Below are 15,154 nucleotides of genomic sequence, written 5' to 3'. Positions count from 1 at the left end.
CCGCCACGATGAGTCAACCCAACCCCTACATTCTGGCCGCCGAAAATCCCTCCGCTCTTCTCACGCTATTGCGCTCGAATCCGTCCATCGCTTCCGGTCAAGATGAGCACGGTTACTCACTACTCCATGCTGCCGCTTCCTACGGTCACATCGATCTTCTGCGCGCCTTGGTGAAAGAGTTCAACGTGGACGTCAACCTTCTGGACGAAGATGGCGAGACCTGTCTCTTCGTGACGGAGAGCGTTGAAATCGCAAAGTGCCTTGTGGAAGAACTCGGGGTCGACTACAACAAGCGGAACGATGAGGGCATGGCTGCGTATGAAACTATAGAGAACGATGACTCGTTCCCCGAAGTTGCAGCTTATCTGCGGCAAGTAGCGGGCGTCCCAGCCCCCGCCCCTGCAGATTCTTCGGCGGATGCCGCCTTGAATCAACCTCCCCCTCTGCCTGCGAACCTGCAGCTGAACCTGGGCACGGTGTCGGAGCAAGAGGCGAACGCGGGAATCGACCAGGTGGACCCCGAGTTCAAACGTCGGATCGATGAGCTGGCCGCGCGGGAAGATTTCCACAGTGAAGCTACGCAGGCCCAGTTGCGGGAGCTGGTTATGGATGCACTCCGAGGCTCTAGTATTGAGACTGACGAGCGTGGTGTGCGTCGGAGAACGGATTGAGAAAGTTGCGGGTTTCCACTTCAAGGACCATTTTGGCTTGCCAAACAGCTTCCGCTTCGCTCATCTGAGTCATTATGGGCGCGTCGGTCTATCTGGCCAGCCTGCGAGGCGTCTAGCGATCTCGAACCACGATTGAGTCTCAACCATTCTCGCCACTCCAAAGGGTAATAGCGCAGCGCTATCTCGAGCGTTTCAGCTAGGACGTATACCAACTCCAAGTTTTGATAAGGACAGCCAATTTGCGTCAGCCACAAGGCTCGGCTCAGGCTTTGATGAGTTGCGCTTATATCGGGCAACCATATTTTGTTGAGTTCTGGCAGCTACGAAGACTATATACTACACGCACATTGAAAAATGATGTGTCCCAACTAGCAAAAATCAATGCGAGTTCTCTAAATGCAATCTCCGAAGACTTTTTCCACACCGGCAAGTGATCAACAAAGGCTCTTTTGTAAAAAAGCAACGATGGTTGAATCTCCAGTAGCATGTAAACCGGAGATATGTCATCTCACGTGATTCGGTGTCTTTTCCCCGCATCGCCCGCACCCGAGCTGCTTCTCCTGTTACTCCAACCATCCAATTACCTGCCTTTGCGCGTTCAGGTGCATCCCTCGTTCAACCCTGGCTCTCTGGCCAAAGTACCATTTCTTCTATCTAGTACCCGCTTTACATCGAAAGCCCCTTGTCACCATGAACCCGGCACTTAACTCCGACACGCCTCCTCCCCCACCTCCGAAGCCCAGCAGCCACGAGGCCAGTCGAAGAGGCACACCCCATCTCAACTCACCTTTGCCCGGCACCCCGCAGCAGCTACACAGAGCCTATAATCAACAGCAAAGACTGGACATGTATTCAGGAAACAGATATTTCTCACCAGGGGTTCCTCCGAGCTCCCAGAACGTGCTGCCCCAACCACCTCCTGTTGAGGAAGGTTGGCTACCGAGTAGTGTCAAGGACAAGAGGTATATCCTACTCTGTATCAATCTTACAGCTGTTTCAAGAACATCCCACTGACTTTGATCTTCTCCACAGTACTGTGGATTTGCAAACCATTCTCAAAGACCCGAACCTCATCTCCGCGCTGTCGAGCCAGCATCCATCCTACACGGCCCATCAGCAGCATCTGGAATCTCTCCTGAAGTACAATAAAGACTTGGCAACTCGTCTTCTCGAGCTCCAGTCGCAGATGTCGGAGCTACGGTCCTCGACGGAGACCCTTCTCCTGACCCACCAGTCGCTCGAGGTCTCTTGGCGGAAGAAACAATCCGAGATGGATGCTGCCCTGGCCCCGTGGTCGCCCAAGGCGCTGTACCAGAGGCTGGCTGCTTCGATCTCGGAGCAGGAGGCTGTGTGTCGAGCGGTTGAGGAAAGTTTCCTGGAGGAGGAACACCATGGCCGGGCGTCGGAAAAGGAGGTCGCGGATTGGGTTCGACGGGTCAGGGCAGAGTCGGCCAAATTGGCCGCGAGGAGGGAGGCGAAAGCTAGGTGGGATGAGGGGCGGGTAGGAGGATGGAGGTGATGGAAGCAGTCCGCTGGAATCGAGGATTCAATACGCTGGGTTATTATTGGGCCCCTGATGACCTCGGGACGGGATGCGTTTCCTAGACATTGCTAAGCGTACGGGAAAAAGGATGAGGGCGCCAGAAGACAACACCACGGCCTACAGCAACCTCCCAAATGACTCCTGCATTGTCACATCTTCCACTGGCCTGATACACATTGCTATCTGGTCAAGATGTAGGGATCCTACTCCCTTGCTGCTTTACGGCCACTCTCGAGGTCAATATCTTGATCCCTGCTGGTCTCTGCTCTCACTGGCGGTGCATATTTTGCGGTTGCCCAGTTATCTGCGCAGACATGGCTCGGCAGTCCCACGCTTCGGAAGAAAGCATGGCTACTGCCCCTTGCCCCCCAAGACCAGCCTGCACCGCGCATCACGGGAAGCTGGTAAAGGCGAAAACCGATCCAGGCGAAGACGATCCCCATGACTGATCCAAAAATGATATCGAATCCATGGTGGCGGTAGTCAAACCACCGCGAGGCAGCTATGAAGAACGCCACCGCTATGGGCACGAAGACTATGATGAGCAGGTAAACCGGCGGGGCTGCTCCCTGCTTTCGAATGGTGCTACGCTCCTGTCTCTGCAAATCCTGGCTAAGCGGTGAATGAGCGAGGTAAGGAAATCCGATGGACAGTTTAGCACAAAGCCATAGAGTGAGATACGTCAATCCGCCAAATGCGACTGTTGGTTATATATCAGCACTGTCTCTTCCCCGCACAATCATTGGGTTTCCCTGGGAACGGATCACCTACAAGAAGAATGCCCACTGGGGAAACTCGAAAAGCCATCAACAGCCAACTCGCGCGCTTGATTTCGACAGATCTCCCACGTGACCAGTGTAGGGGCTCCATCGAGTCTGGATCCCAGGCCGCTGACAGCGAAGGTGCCGATCTTCGAGAGATCCGGATCGCATCGCGCGAGCATATCCGGTCGTGGTTTCCCAAAAAGATCCTTCAGCCCCTCGGTCGCCATATAGGCCCCCGCAAGCGATATACCCAGGCCCAGCCATCCGGCATTCCACTCCCATAGCTTGTACCGCCACAATTTTGCGCGTGTTACTATCGTCGTCTCGTGGCCTGTCATCGCAGAGCCGAAGGGGATGAGCACCAGCGCCCCGAGGACGATGATCACGGCCGGGACGATTAAGGCGACCACCGCCACCACACTGACCGATACGGTGTCATGGTCTCTGTGGGGGAAGGAGATGCTTGGATCCGTGAGGGAAAATGGCCTCTGATTGGGAGAGACGCGACCGAATCCATAGCCAATAAGTGCGATACCACTGCAGGGGAAACACCATGAGTACTGTACACACACACCGACGCAACACGATCTATACGAGCTTTCTGGGGGTCTAACTCGCAAAAACGCACATGATAAGTATCCAGTCAAGGATATACGAGACGACCAGTCGCTTGGGCAAGCGCACATGCGCTGCTCCGAGTTCGTTTGCTCCTGTAGTCGCCGCTGAGGATGGTTGTTGTTCGTTCTGGTTGGAGCTGCGCGCCATGGCCGATGGGCGATGATGTCATTCACCAAAGTTGACGGGATAAGAAGTACTCGAGAATGTACAGTACGAAGTAGAAAACTTGAGGTTGTAACTCACTAGTCAGGAGACTTCGAGCTTAATTCTAGGAGAAAAGAAAGTCTGAGCAAGAGAAGAGCTGGGCAGATTCTTTTCACCTCCTAATTTCTTTTTGTCTTCGTATGCGAGGGTGTGTTGAGCTGGAACTGCAGCAACCAATCTGTAGGTTAAAACTACGGGCAGGGCCTGGACCTCAGTAGGTAGGTAGGTATTGGCCAGGTGACCGTGCCAGCCACTTAAGGTACGGTACGACCTTTCCAGCCGATTGCCGGTGCCCACTACTGCCGTGCGTGCGCCTTCTGCCCTTCCTTCTCATCTTATGATCTGCACTGTAACTAACTCTTATCATGCAGATCTCGAGCGAAAAAAGAGGGGCATGATCGACGTCAGGGATGAGGGAAAACAAAGACAAAACTCGTGTTCATTTATCATCTCGGATTTATCTATTTTTTCTTTTGACATATCATTTCATTGACTCATATCCATAACATTATAATACATAGCATGCGCCCTCCCCCCACCTTTTCTTTTTGGCCAGGGGGTGTGATGTTGTCACATGCGGTTGAATTGGAACGCTTGTGAAAATTTCGGAGAAAAAAAAGACGAGGACGGTTGGGGGAAAAGGAGATTTTATTTCTTGCCATCCAAGTCGGTGAAGAAATCTTTACCGAAGTCGGCGCTGCTGTCGTTGAAGCGAAGCTTGCGGTCGATGCCGCGGATCTTCTGCATGTCTTCGTCGCTCAGCTTGAAGTCTCCCTCCAGGTTGGCCTGGATTCGGGATGGGGTCTTGGACTTGGGGAGGACGGAGTGACCCTGTGTGATACCCCAGGCTATATTCACGAAAAGATAATGGGTTAGTGGGCGTGTCTTTTTTGTTGGGGTGGGGGGATGATGGGAGAGAGGGATATGATTAACATACCCAGTGCGACCTGGGCGCCACTCTTGTTGTACTTCTTGCCAATGTCGACCAGGACGGGGTCCTCGATCATCTTGCCGATGGTACCCTCCTTGGAGTAGACCTCGTTCTGGTTACCGAAGGGCGAGTAGTGGGTGACGTGGATGCCCTTGGACTTGTGCCATTCGGCGAAGTCGGGCTGCTGCAACCAGGGATGGCTTTCGAGCTGGTGGGCGGCGGGCACGACGGAGGTTTCCTTGAGCAGGCGCTCCATCTCGGCCTTGGAGAAGTTGGACACTCCAATGGCCTTGACCTTGCCGGAGGAGAGGAGCTTCTCCATAGCCCTGTATGTCTAGAATGGTGGGTCAGTATCCTCGATGTCCGTTTAAGTGTCTTTCCGAGGAAGGGGGGGGGCGGGCTGAATGGTCTTACGTCGACGTAGTCAATGTCCTCCACAACGGCCTTGTCGTTCTCCTTGGGGAACAGCTCGTCGCCACGCTTCCACGCAACGGGCCAGTGGATCAAGAAGAGGTCAATGTAGTCGAGCTGCAGGTCGTTGAGCGAGTCCTGAAGCGCCTGGGGGACATCGTCGGGGTGGTGCTTGTTGTTCCAGAGCTTGGTGGTTACGAAGAGCTCTTCGCGGGGGACGCCGCTCTTCTTGATGGCTTGGCCCACGGCCTTCTCGGTGCCGTATCTATTCCAAAGGAATCAGCATGGGTGTCGCCAAAAAAAGAATAGGTGAGGTATCGTCTGGGGAGCGTACACTCGGGCGGTATCGATGTGACGGTAGCCGGCCTTGATGGCTTCGAGAACGGCATTCTCCTGAGCATCGGCGTCCTGCCAGGTACCGAATCCAACAGCAGGGATCTCTGCGCCGGTGTTAAGCTTGAATGTGGTGGCCATTGTGTATCAAGTTGTGGGTTTAATGAGTTGTGAGTGAATATGCAAAATATTAATTGAGGATCTTAGTGCAAAAAAAGTGGTTTGTCTGATCCGATTCTAGCAAGGCCAACAAACGGTCTTTATACCAGCGTGGATAGAGGCCGACGTCAATTTGACGCAGCGTCCTAATCACACAAGGTGCTTGTCTTGCCTCGTAGTGTGGATAACCATGACGTCGGACAGGCTACTGGCCGCAGGTTCCACACCGTTGGACCCAGCGACGGGTCCACGGATTTGCGAAAGACCAGGGACGTTGTTTATAATGTCTCAGGTCCAGCAATGAAGTCGCTCATTCAGTCTTTGTTGAAGCCACTCCTTCTGCGATCACTTTGGCATTATCAGTCCCTCATAGAGGGGTTCGAAGGATAGACCCACATATAATCATCCTTCAGGTGGTTTGCACGAAGAAACCTATGGAATGAAGAGCGATGTTCCACAGCTCATCATGAGAGGATAACATGGCTATGAGTTCAGTCAGTGCATCACGGTTGGATTTCGGATGCTAATTCCGCCTTCAATCTCAACGCGAAGGACAGCCAATGACCAAGCGAGACCGAGAGCTGTTCAAGCTCTATGTACTGAGTATGAGTAGCTTAGCGAAATCGGCTAGACTGCCGAAGCACTAGCTGTTTGTCCCGCAATCAAACAGCATAAGTGGCGACTCTCACTTCCCGTACCTCATGCTCTTTATAAATTTTTGACGCAACCCACAACAATTTTTTTCTTCCCAATGATCATGCAACCACAACCAGCACAAGAGTCGCCCAACACCGCGAACTTGTGAGGATATCTTGTTTAATGATGACTTGACATTCTCGACACTCAATGGCACAATTGTAAAAGGTATGCGAAGACTTTTTGTTTAGTTTTCAGTATTTCCCCCCTCTTGGATGATGACCCTATGACACGCTTTAAGGCATTCCTCAAACTTAATCACCATGTGGAATTCGTGTTTTAACTCAAGTTTCAGCCTTGTCTGACCTACTTCAATCTATTTTGCTGTCTTCTCAATTAGCTTGTCATTTGTGACTCTTCACTAACTTGCTATCTGATAGGTAAATACCACTCATTCAACTCCTCTGCCTATCTGGCTGCCGATGAAGAAATCTTGAACGAACGGGCGGACATAACGTGTACATGGACCTGCACCCATCAAAAGCGAGGCGTACAAACCTTGCGGGTGTCAGGAAAGTGTATAACTTGTTGAGATCTTCGTCACCTGAGCTTTCATCGATCATCTTCAGTTGTTGGAACTGTCTTTGGCTTCGAGACATACTAACAGAAGCCGACAGGTATTTTCCATTCGCTTCCTGTCTCAAACACAAGCATTGCCCAAGTCAACTTTATATGATGAACACTTATTCACACTGTTTGATCTATGTACTCTGTACATGGAAATGAACATTAAACACAAAATTCTGATTTAATGAGGTTGGTACACGAAAATCCTGTGGTTTTGTGGGCTCTCACTAACTTATTACTAGCCTGACTTCAGTTGACATCATTATCTATTGAACTCACTCATGTGTTGTCATGAATGTGTTGCTGATTCTGTGGTCAAAGATCTTAGGGAAACTGATACCCTTGTAATACATCGACGGGGAATTTGTGAGTATTTACCCTCAACAACACCTTGCCCTTGCATGATGATTCTTAAAATTCGCTGTGTTCTTACTGAACTACAATGTCGAAACAACAAAGATTCACCTTGGAGAACTGATCTTACGCCTTCCACCTGATTGTGTACGAGATGATTTGCTGTAATGGCTGCTAATATCTCATCATAGGTGACTTTTGCCCGCTCTCAGCACAGATACTCATAATGAATAAAAGAAAAGATACTATCAAACTTGAATGCTCTTCCTGTAATTGCGTACCGTGATTTGCTCAGTACAATCGTAGCCACTCTTCTCTCCCCTATTCGAAGAAGAGATTATGCTTCTTATGCCACCCTTCCAAACTGTCACTTGGATATTCCTCGTACACCTGCTTCTTCCCCTCAGGCCAACGCGCCCACGTCGGCTTCGACCCGGCCATAATGCAAACCATCTCATCAGGCACCGGCAACTCGGTGTCGATCGCCGACGCGAATGGATGAATCAACTCCGGCCATTGCTTGTCCCACAGCCACAGCATGGTACTACAATTGGAGCAGAAGTTCCGCTCCGACGAACAAACCTCTTCCTGATCGGTACCGCGGGCCTTGATCGCGCAATATTTCCTTTGCGTGCCAACCCTCGTGGTCAGTCGGAGTCCCGATGTAATTGTGTAATACAACAGCTTTGGGGCATTTCGACATACTTGATCAAATCCTTGCCCTTTTTGATGTTCAAGGAGTCGGCGATTCCGCCGAGATTGACGCTGCCGCTGTACCCGCCTACCTTGCGACAGATGCTGCAGGCGCATAGCTGGTAGGGAACTGGGGTTGAGGATTGCAGGGAGAATTCAATGCCGCCGCATTGGCAGCTGCCTTCTAGTGTCCTGATTGTTTGGGTTTTTTTTAGTATTTGAATCGAGAGTTTTGGGGGTTGTTCATTGTTGCTGTAACATGCGGAGATATATTCATTGTCGCGGCCCCTGACTGTCGAAGGTGGAAAGAAGAACTCACATTGGCATTTTTGCGTGTTGGGATTACTATCCACGGAGTTGTGATTTGGATTAGCGAAAGCTGCAGATGAAGTCAATCCCTTCGAAGTAGGCCGTGTTCAATTATTAATATCCTGGGGCTGGAGGACAACGTCATTGATATATCAGCGCCGCAGCTGTCCGTATCTAGGCGGGTCAGGAGGGGTGTGCCTGTACCATCTAGCAACACGCTCACAAAGAAACTACATATAAATAGGGGTCCGAGTACACTCGATTGGTCATCTAAGATATCTACTTTGGAGCTTCAGGTTCAGTCGACCAATTATCAACCTTTGTGACGCCTATCTTCCTCAAAACCTACAGGTTACATGGCCCCGGCCGAGGGTTGACCCCGCACGTATGTGTCAGGCCAGAAGCCAACCTCATGACTCATGGCAGCAAGCTCTGTCCTTTTGTAAGCACTAGATAGCATTTACTAAGAACTCGGACAAGCTTCAGATCACTTTGACACATGTCGTGGTGCATAACTTATTGAGTAGATCAGCCTGAACAAATGTTTGTCATGTTTGTTTGGCGGCGCCGATCCGGGCCTTTTTTCTCCTTCCGCGGCCTGGCAGAGGCAGGACCATTATGAATGCCCTCCGATAAACAGCCGATAAGACGTTGCTCGATCTAACAAGGTCTTTGCTTGCTCCATACTCTCCAAAACCGGATTATCATCCAGCCACTCCAAGAACCGTGCCACTTAGCCTTCGCCATGGGCTTCGGAGCTCCCGGTGGTGCCGCGACCAACTACAAGCCTACGCCGTAAGTGTGGTCTGATGATTTCCTCTATCTCCGGTTTTCACAACCGCGCGCGCGGTGTGCCATTTTGCGATGCAGGAGAACGAGCTCAGCGCTAACTTCTGAAATGGTTGTGTATAGTCCCGAGCGTGGCAGCTTTCCCCTGGATCACTATGGTAGGCCACCCACCCTCTCTCCCTCCCTCTCCAACGGCTCCGGTTCGGCTGCGCCTGCAGGCCTTGCGCACTTCCTCGGAACATGGGTACATGCACAAGAAAGCGGGAGGAACGAGACTGACATATACTGGGCTGCAGGCGACTGCAAACATCTGATCTCCGATTACTTGAAATGCCTGAAATCGAACCGCGGCGTGAACGACGACGCATGTCGACAGTTGGCGAAGGGGTATCTCGCTTGTCGGATGGAAAAGTATGTTTTTTCCCCCTCATTCATGTATACAGAATACTCCACGGAGGAAGTATGTCTGCTAATGCGAGTTGTGCTTTTGTGCTTGGTAGCAACCTCATGGCGCCGGACGATTTCAAGAACCTCGGGTTGACATTTGAGAAGGACAAGGCCGCCGCTGCTGCTACTGAGGGGGCTGCGGCGGGGACGCAGAATAAGTCATAAGTTTGGGGTGGTTGCGAGGGTTGTACGATATTTTCTGAGAGGTTGGCGGTCTTTTGTGCAAGGCATGAGGGGCTGCTGGGTTGGTTGATGATTTTCACGATCTGGTAGATTGGTATAGATTCTCTCACTCTTCGTATTTTTCGGCGTCCGGGAAAGGTGGTTATCTATATTTCGTTCTATGTATGTACAGGATGTGTAGGATTATATGGTCTGTATATATGTACTGATTGAAAGCCTTCACTCAAGCCAGTAATCCGAGGCATACTCATTCTGAGTATGTTTGTTGTGGCCTGCGATCTCAGTGTGAGGTCTTATCAGAAAAGAATGCGGAAATCCCCAATTTTCCATGCGGGGAAAGCTAAAGTTATCCGCACCACCGCGGCGAACGGAACTCTTAGTCCTAAACCTCCCCCCATTATCGTCAACTTGCCTGCAAACTCTCCATCCCTTCCATTTGCCATTGTGTCTCTTCGAGCTATTTTTTGAAATGCTCACCCTCACCCACCAATAAAACAAAGATCTTCGGCGAAGACCTAGCCCACGAACACTAAGAAAAGAAAGACGACCTCCGCCCCCCATAATGTCCTCCATCGCCCGACCCCCGGACCCCTGCCTGGTCGCCATCATCCTCATCGTCCGCTCGCGCGCCGGTCCCCGCTTCGTCTTCCACTACCCCCCCAACCCGCTCAGCGAGAACGGCTTTCGCTCGGCATCCTCCTCCAAGGTGGCGTCGTCGTCATCGATCTCCTCGCGCCGCGCCTCGCGCTCGAAAGCCACGTCTTCCTCCAAACGAGATCCCAATGAGTCCAGTTCCAGTGAGGAGAGCGGGTCCTCCTCGGATGAGGATGAAGAGGAGATCATTATTCCCCTGCTGCAGCAGCTCAACCAGTCGTCGTCGTATGTGGTTGGTGGGGGCGGGAATAGTGGGGTGAATAGTCGTCGGCCTAGTAGTTTCGGGCTCGGCGGTGGTGGTGATGATGGTGGAGGAGGGGGAGCACGGGCTGGGATTGCTGGGTCGCCTGGTGCGGAGTCACAGAGGGCGGGGTCCATTGGGTCGGGGAGGGGGTTGTTGCGCGGTGGTGGTGCTGGGAGTATCAAGCAACGCGGGGCGAATTCGGATGTCGAGGATGAGATATCGATTGGGGAGAAGGGGGAGGATGAGGTGGGGAGTGTGGGCTTGGGGGTCGGTGGTGGTGTTGGTGGAGGACAAGGAGGGAGTGGAGGTGGAAGTACAGGGACTCAGGGTGAGGGAAATGGAGGAGGAGGAGGAGGTGGTGGTGGTAGTGGAGGAGCCGGTCGAGGTGGTAATGGGGCACGTCCACCCTGGGAGACGTTGCTGGGACTCCCTGCCGATGTCTGGGAGAAGCTATTGAGTCCGTCGCGGTCGTGGCATAAACGGCGGTTCGAGGTCGGAATCAACGACCTTGCCTTCGTCGGGTGGCCGGTGTTCGTGCGGGAGGACGGCATGTGGAGGAAAGAGAGGCGCAAGAAGAGGAAACCTCGTGCGACTTGGGAGGGAGGGGAGCTTGGTCATAATGAAAAGCCCGATGATGATGACGAGGACGATGCTCGAGGGGAGGCGGCCGCGGACCTCCTGGCGGCTTCAACAGAGACTTTGAGTCCGAAGCAGATGACCCCCGCGGAATCTCAGCGTGCCTCGATAACCAGCATCCACTCGACCAGGGCGGCAAGTGAGTCGCTGGATGGCGATGACAAGGACTCCATGACTATGTTCAATGTGGTTTTTGTGCTGGATCCGCCTTTATTGGAGTATTCCATGCGCCTCCGGGAAATCTACGATAATATCATTAAGAAGTTCTCCAAGGCGTTGAAGTGGGAGCAAGCGCGGACGGACTACGTATGGAGGGAAGCTCGCCATATCTCGCACATCAAGGAGAAGGCGAAGGAAAAGGGTATGTGACTGTGTCCTCTGTCGACAGTTTTCGCTAATTAGTCTTGTACAGGAATGTCCGTCAACAATCTCTACTCAGACCTTGTTCACCAGTCATCCCTGGCCAGGGCCATCTACACCGTATACACGAGCATATCAGCATCAAAGATTGCATCTGTCACCCTGAGTCCGGACGTTTCCATCTCATTGCAAATCCCCCCTTTGACATCGACACCGTTCCTAGCAGGACCGACCGACAAGGCATATCCTGGCCTCTGGCTCACAACCGCAGACAGTGTCACGCCGGTTGATGACCCTACTGCTGACGAAAACACTGCGCCGCATCAGGTATTAGCCAAGCACTTCGCTTTGTTGCTGCTGGACAACGAAGCAACCATCTTGAAGGATGTCGAAGCTTCTGGGGGTGCTTTGGCCCCTGCGCTTGCACATTATATTCGTTGCTCGAAACCTACAAAGTCATTCGCCCAAATAGCCGTGACCTCCGGCATACCACTGTCTACCGTCCAGATGCTTGCGAGCCATTTGGTTTACTGGCGAAGAGCGCGGGCGATCCCCCCGCTTCATCAGAGAGACACCTATGTTGTATCACCAAATTGTGATCTGAGCAAATTGGAAGTGGCGACAGCTGCCTACCAAGCAGCTTTCCCGACTCTGCCTAGTCTTCCTAAGATGCTATCGGCCATGAGCGGAACCCCCAGACCGTACGGAAGCTTTATCCCCAGCAAAGACCACAAAGTCACATACTTTGCCATCTTGGCGTGGTTGCTGCGAGGTGGCTGGGTTACCCAGCTGCGCGCGTTTGCAAGGGTCAAAGTGTCTCCGGAGATCAAGATGGCGGTCGAGGCAGCCATTCGCCGGGAAGAGGTCGACAAGTATCTGAGCAAGAGCGTCGTCAAGTCGGACGCAGAGGACATTGACGATGATGATGATGCAAACTCGTCCTCGTCATCGTCCCTCGACAGTCAAGATAGCGGCGAAGAGACCCCGATGCCTGGCCGGCACAAACCAGGAAAGAAGCTAGACTTGTCCTATTCGTTGCTGGACCGGACAACATCGCTAAGAACGTCTTCTTTGCTTTTATTCCCTCATCGCGCCTCGCCGCTCGAATCCAGATGGCTAGATGAGATCATGTCGCGCTTCCCCGAGCGCGATGGACCGGGTACTGGCCGAGACGGCATCAACTCCGACGGGCCCGACGCCGACCTAGACCTCGTGGAACTGCACCCATCTTTGAAGAAATACTGGCCTCGTTTCATCAAGTATTTCAACGGATATGACGCGCTGGAGAAGATCCCGGTCCGCGAGAACTTGAAGCGCAAGTTGGTGTGGCAGCTTCTCACGCGTCTCGGACTGGTGACAGGGCAGCAGTCATCCGTCGAGCTGGATTCCAGAGAGCAAGTCCTGGTCAGTGTGCGTCATTGGTAAGGAGGAATAAGATAATTATTTTGACGATTAATGAACCATAAACTGGAGAGTAATAGTAGTAAATCAGGAAAGAAAGGATCAATCAAATAGCTTGGTATAGTAATCCGCCCTGGATGTATAACCTTTCAATAAATAGAAAGTACTGACGAACGCTTCTGTCAATCTTCACTTGATACAACCCAGGCAACAACACAATTGGGAAACAAGGCACGTGAGCACAGTGGTGAGCCCCCACAAATGGGCAACCCATTCCCCGGGCCGAATAATAATACCGAGAAAGTTGTTCATTTACGCAGCAATTACCCTCCCCACTGCATTACTTCACGGCCACCGAAGTAACCAATGCATGCTGAAACAGCCAAAAGAATTGGCAGAGGGGAAGGCCGGGATTCCCGAAGTGTTCCGAACTCGCACCGAAACGGTCAGAAAGAGCGGAAAGGAAAAGAAAATTTTAAGGATGGTTGCAACTGGAACGTGGAGCAGGAGCAGCAACTCAGTAGCAGCCAACCCTAATTTTTCGACTTTTTTTTCGAGCCACTCGCCCGGGGAGGGGGAGGGGGTTCCGGATTTGCGCTAAGCGATTTATGATTCAAAACTCATTGGCTGTTGGTTTGGTTTACTTGGATTCGTGATTCATTGATGATGGAAGAGAACTGTAGAAACCTTATGTACAGTATGAAATATCAGCACAAGGGGAGTGGAAGCACCGTATTTGTTCGAATCCTGTTTTTGTTTATACCTGCAGAAGAAGAAAGTGTAGTATCTTGTTCTGTCTGGAGAAAACACACTTCTTGTTAAAGCAGCAGCGGGAAGCTGCAGAGGGCAGAAGCTTGGGTTGGATAATTAGAGGATAGTGAACCTGTATATCAATAAGAAGGCTTCGAGCGTAGTGTTCAGTTGTGATGCCAATGTGGGAGTATGGAATCTATCAGCAAGGCTTCAGGAAGCAGCTTGGTTGTTGTTTCCAAGACGCAGGGGTGACGGATTTGCCTTGCTGCAATAGCGTTGGACTACTAAGTGGTTGTCATGGAACGACTGCAGGTTGACTTCGGATGGTTGGCCGAGGATGCTAATATTAAACATGTCGATGGCACCAACACAGTATTCTACTCATGAGCAAGAAACGATTGAAACATTCGTTGTGAAATTCAGATCGAAAGTAAGATATAAAGGGCCCCAGAGGAATCATCGACCGGCAGTTGAATATTTGTGCCTGATCGGGTCAAACGACATCTCTAAATTGACCCCAACCCAACCCCTCCATTGTGTTCAGCTACAGATTCATACCCTCACAGTCTAGACACTGGCAAGGGCAATCGGCATAATGGGTGAGTGAGGCTAGCGTCGGAGAGGTTACTAGCTATGTGCAATCGCTAATTCATGTGCCAGGACAACACTTGTGCAACCCTGCTGCCAAAAAGCAAAGCTAGACAAAACAAAGTATACAGCAGTGAGGGGCAGTTCTTCCTGGATGACCGCATCAATGGCGTCAAGTGTCAGCTTTTGCATTTGGGCGTACATATAGATAGCCTAGCCTGGGTATACTCCATGAATGACACGAGAGGAATTCGACTAGATTCCAGACATGATTCTCCACGCGATCGCATTGCAGCCACATAACCCGGTGTGAGTATATGTTGGACGTCCGGGGCCGAAGTGGAGAGGGGAAGAAGATACCTAGTGAGGGGCTACCGCGGTCAGAAAAGAGGACTGACTGATGGAAGTAGCGTCGCGACCAATAAGGTACAGGACTATTGATATTTCGGCTCGAGATTTTCCTCCAGAAAAGAAATTCCTTTGCATCCATGGACCACATGAATGCTAAGAGACTGAGGAGCGAGTACAAGAAGGGGCCATAGGACTGCCACCATCAGTGTAGAGTAGATATCATAGTAATCATAAATGTGATTTGGCCCTCCCCTTTGACATTTCCGTATATCGTCCGTGTACTGTATCCTCTGAATAGTCAAGTATACCGGCTATACGATCAACTTCAGAACTTCAAGTCTTCCAAGGTGGATTCGCCGGACAATTTCACGGGGCTGAGGAACGTGCAAGAGTGGTTCATACCCACGCAAAGCCCTGACATCCACTCAACTAACCGCAGTTCTTCAAGAAAAGTAGTGCGGGTATATGGAAGGAACAATGTTTTACCAGTTTTTT

At 51.5% G+C, this 15,154-nt stretch overlaps 7 protein-coding genes across 7 annotated transcripts; 4 read left to right on the top strand and 3 right to left on the bottom strand.

Moving 5' to 3' along the window:
• ASPACDRAFT_78414 (ankyrin repeat protein) lies at nt 1–1,088 on the top strand. Its single transcript, XM_020205172.1, has one exon. The coding sequence runs from the start codon at nt 9–11 to the stop codon at nt 669–671; it is 663 nt and encodes a 220-aa protein (XP_020056812.1). The 5' UTR covers nt 1–8; the 3' UTR covers nt 672–1,088.
• Nucleotides 1,089–1,361: 273 nt separating this feature from the next.
• Nucleotides 1,362–2,190, top strand: ASPACDRAFT_43058 (vacuolar protein sorting family 37 protein; the record flags this gene model as incomplete). The annotated part of the gene is made up of 2 exons (XM_020201199.1): nt 1,362–1,633; nt 1,704–2,190. 2 exons carry the CDS (start codon nt 1,362–1,364, stop codon nt 2,188–2,190), a joined length of 759 nt encoding a protein of 252 aa, XP_020056811.1.
• A 227-nt stretch (nt 2,191–2,417) lies between these two features.
• Nucleotides 2,418–3,969, bottom strand: ASPACDRAFT_1856040 (phosphatase PAP2 family protein; the record flags this gene model as incomplete). The annotated part of the gene is made up of 3 exons (XM_020197467.1): nt 3,607–3,969; nt 2,986–3,515; nt 2,418–2,914 (listed from the first exon to the last, which is right to left on the bottom strand). Exons 1-3 carry the CDS (start codon nt 3,741–3,743, stop codon nt 2,418–2,420), a joined length of 1,164 nt encoding a protein of 387 aa, XP_020056810.1. The 5' UTR covers nt 3,744–3,969.
• A 281-nt stretch (nt 3,970–4,250) lies between these two features.
• Nucleotides 4,251–6,062, bottom strand: ASPACDRAFT_118773 (aldo/keto reductase). The gene is made up of 4 exons (XM_020196201.1): nt 5,477–6,062; nt 5,146–5,407; nt 4,738–5,065; nt 4,251–4,648 (listed from the first exon to the last, which is right to left on the bottom strand). Exons 1-4 carry the CDS (start codon nt 5,614–5,616, stop codon nt 4,449–4,451), a joined length of 930 nt encoding a protein of 309 aa, XP_020056809.1. The 5' UTR covers nt 5,617–6,062; the 3' UTR covers nt 4,251–4,448.
• A 1,451-nt stretch (nt 6,063–7,513) lies between these two features.
• Nucleotides 7,514–8,516, bottom strand: ASPACDRAFT_118764 (GFA family protein). Its single transcript, XM_020196200.1, has 3 exons — nt 8,264–8,516; nt 7,957–8,136; nt 7,514–7,876 (listed from the first exon to the last, which is right to left on the bottom strand). Exons 1-3 carry the CDS (start codon nt 8,269–8,271, stop codon nt 7,573–7,575), a joined length of 492 nt encoding a protein of 163 aa, XP_020056808.1. The 5' UTR covers nt 8,272–8,516; the 3' UTR covers nt 7,514–7,572.
• A 200-nt stretch (nt 8,517–8,716) lies between these two features.
• ASPACDRAFT_118763 (uncharacterized protein) lies at nt 8,717–9,956 on the top strand. The gene is made up of 4 exons (XM_020196199.1): nt 8,717–9,048; nt 9,166–9,200; nt 9,339–9,453; nt 9,543–9,956. Exons 1-4 carry the CDS (start codon nt 8,999–9,001, stop codon nt 9,652–9,654), a joined length of 312 nt encoding a protein of 103 aa, XP_020056807.1. The 5' UTR covers nt 8,717–8,998; the 3' UTR covers nt 9,655–9,956.
• An 80-nt stretch (nt 9,957–10,036) lies between these two features.
• On the top strand, nt 10,037–13,163 carry ASPACDRAFT_118761 (nitrogen permease regulator 3 family protein). The gene is made up of 2 exons (XM_020196198.1): nt 10,037–11,567; nt 11,619–13,163. Exons 1-2 carry the CDS (start codon nt 10,235–10,237, stop codon nt 12,989–12,991), a joined length of 2,706 nt encoding a protein of 901 aa, XP_020056806.1. The 5' UTR covers nt 10,037–10,234; the 3' UTR covers nt 12,992–13,163.
• The last annotated feature ends 1,991 nt before the right edge of the window (nt 13,164–15,154 follow it).

This window comes from Aspergillus aculeatus (assembly GCF_001890905.1).
Source record: "Aspergillus aculeatus ATCC 16872 unplaced genomic scaffold ASPACscaffold_7, whole genome shotgun sequence".
Lineage (NCBI taxonomy): Eukaryota > Fungi > Ascomycota > Eurotiomycetes > Eurotiales > Aspergillaceae > Aspergillus > Aspergillus aculeatus.
Note: the sequence above shows the minus strand (reverse complement) of the source record. Positions and strands in the feature narration are given on the sequence as shown.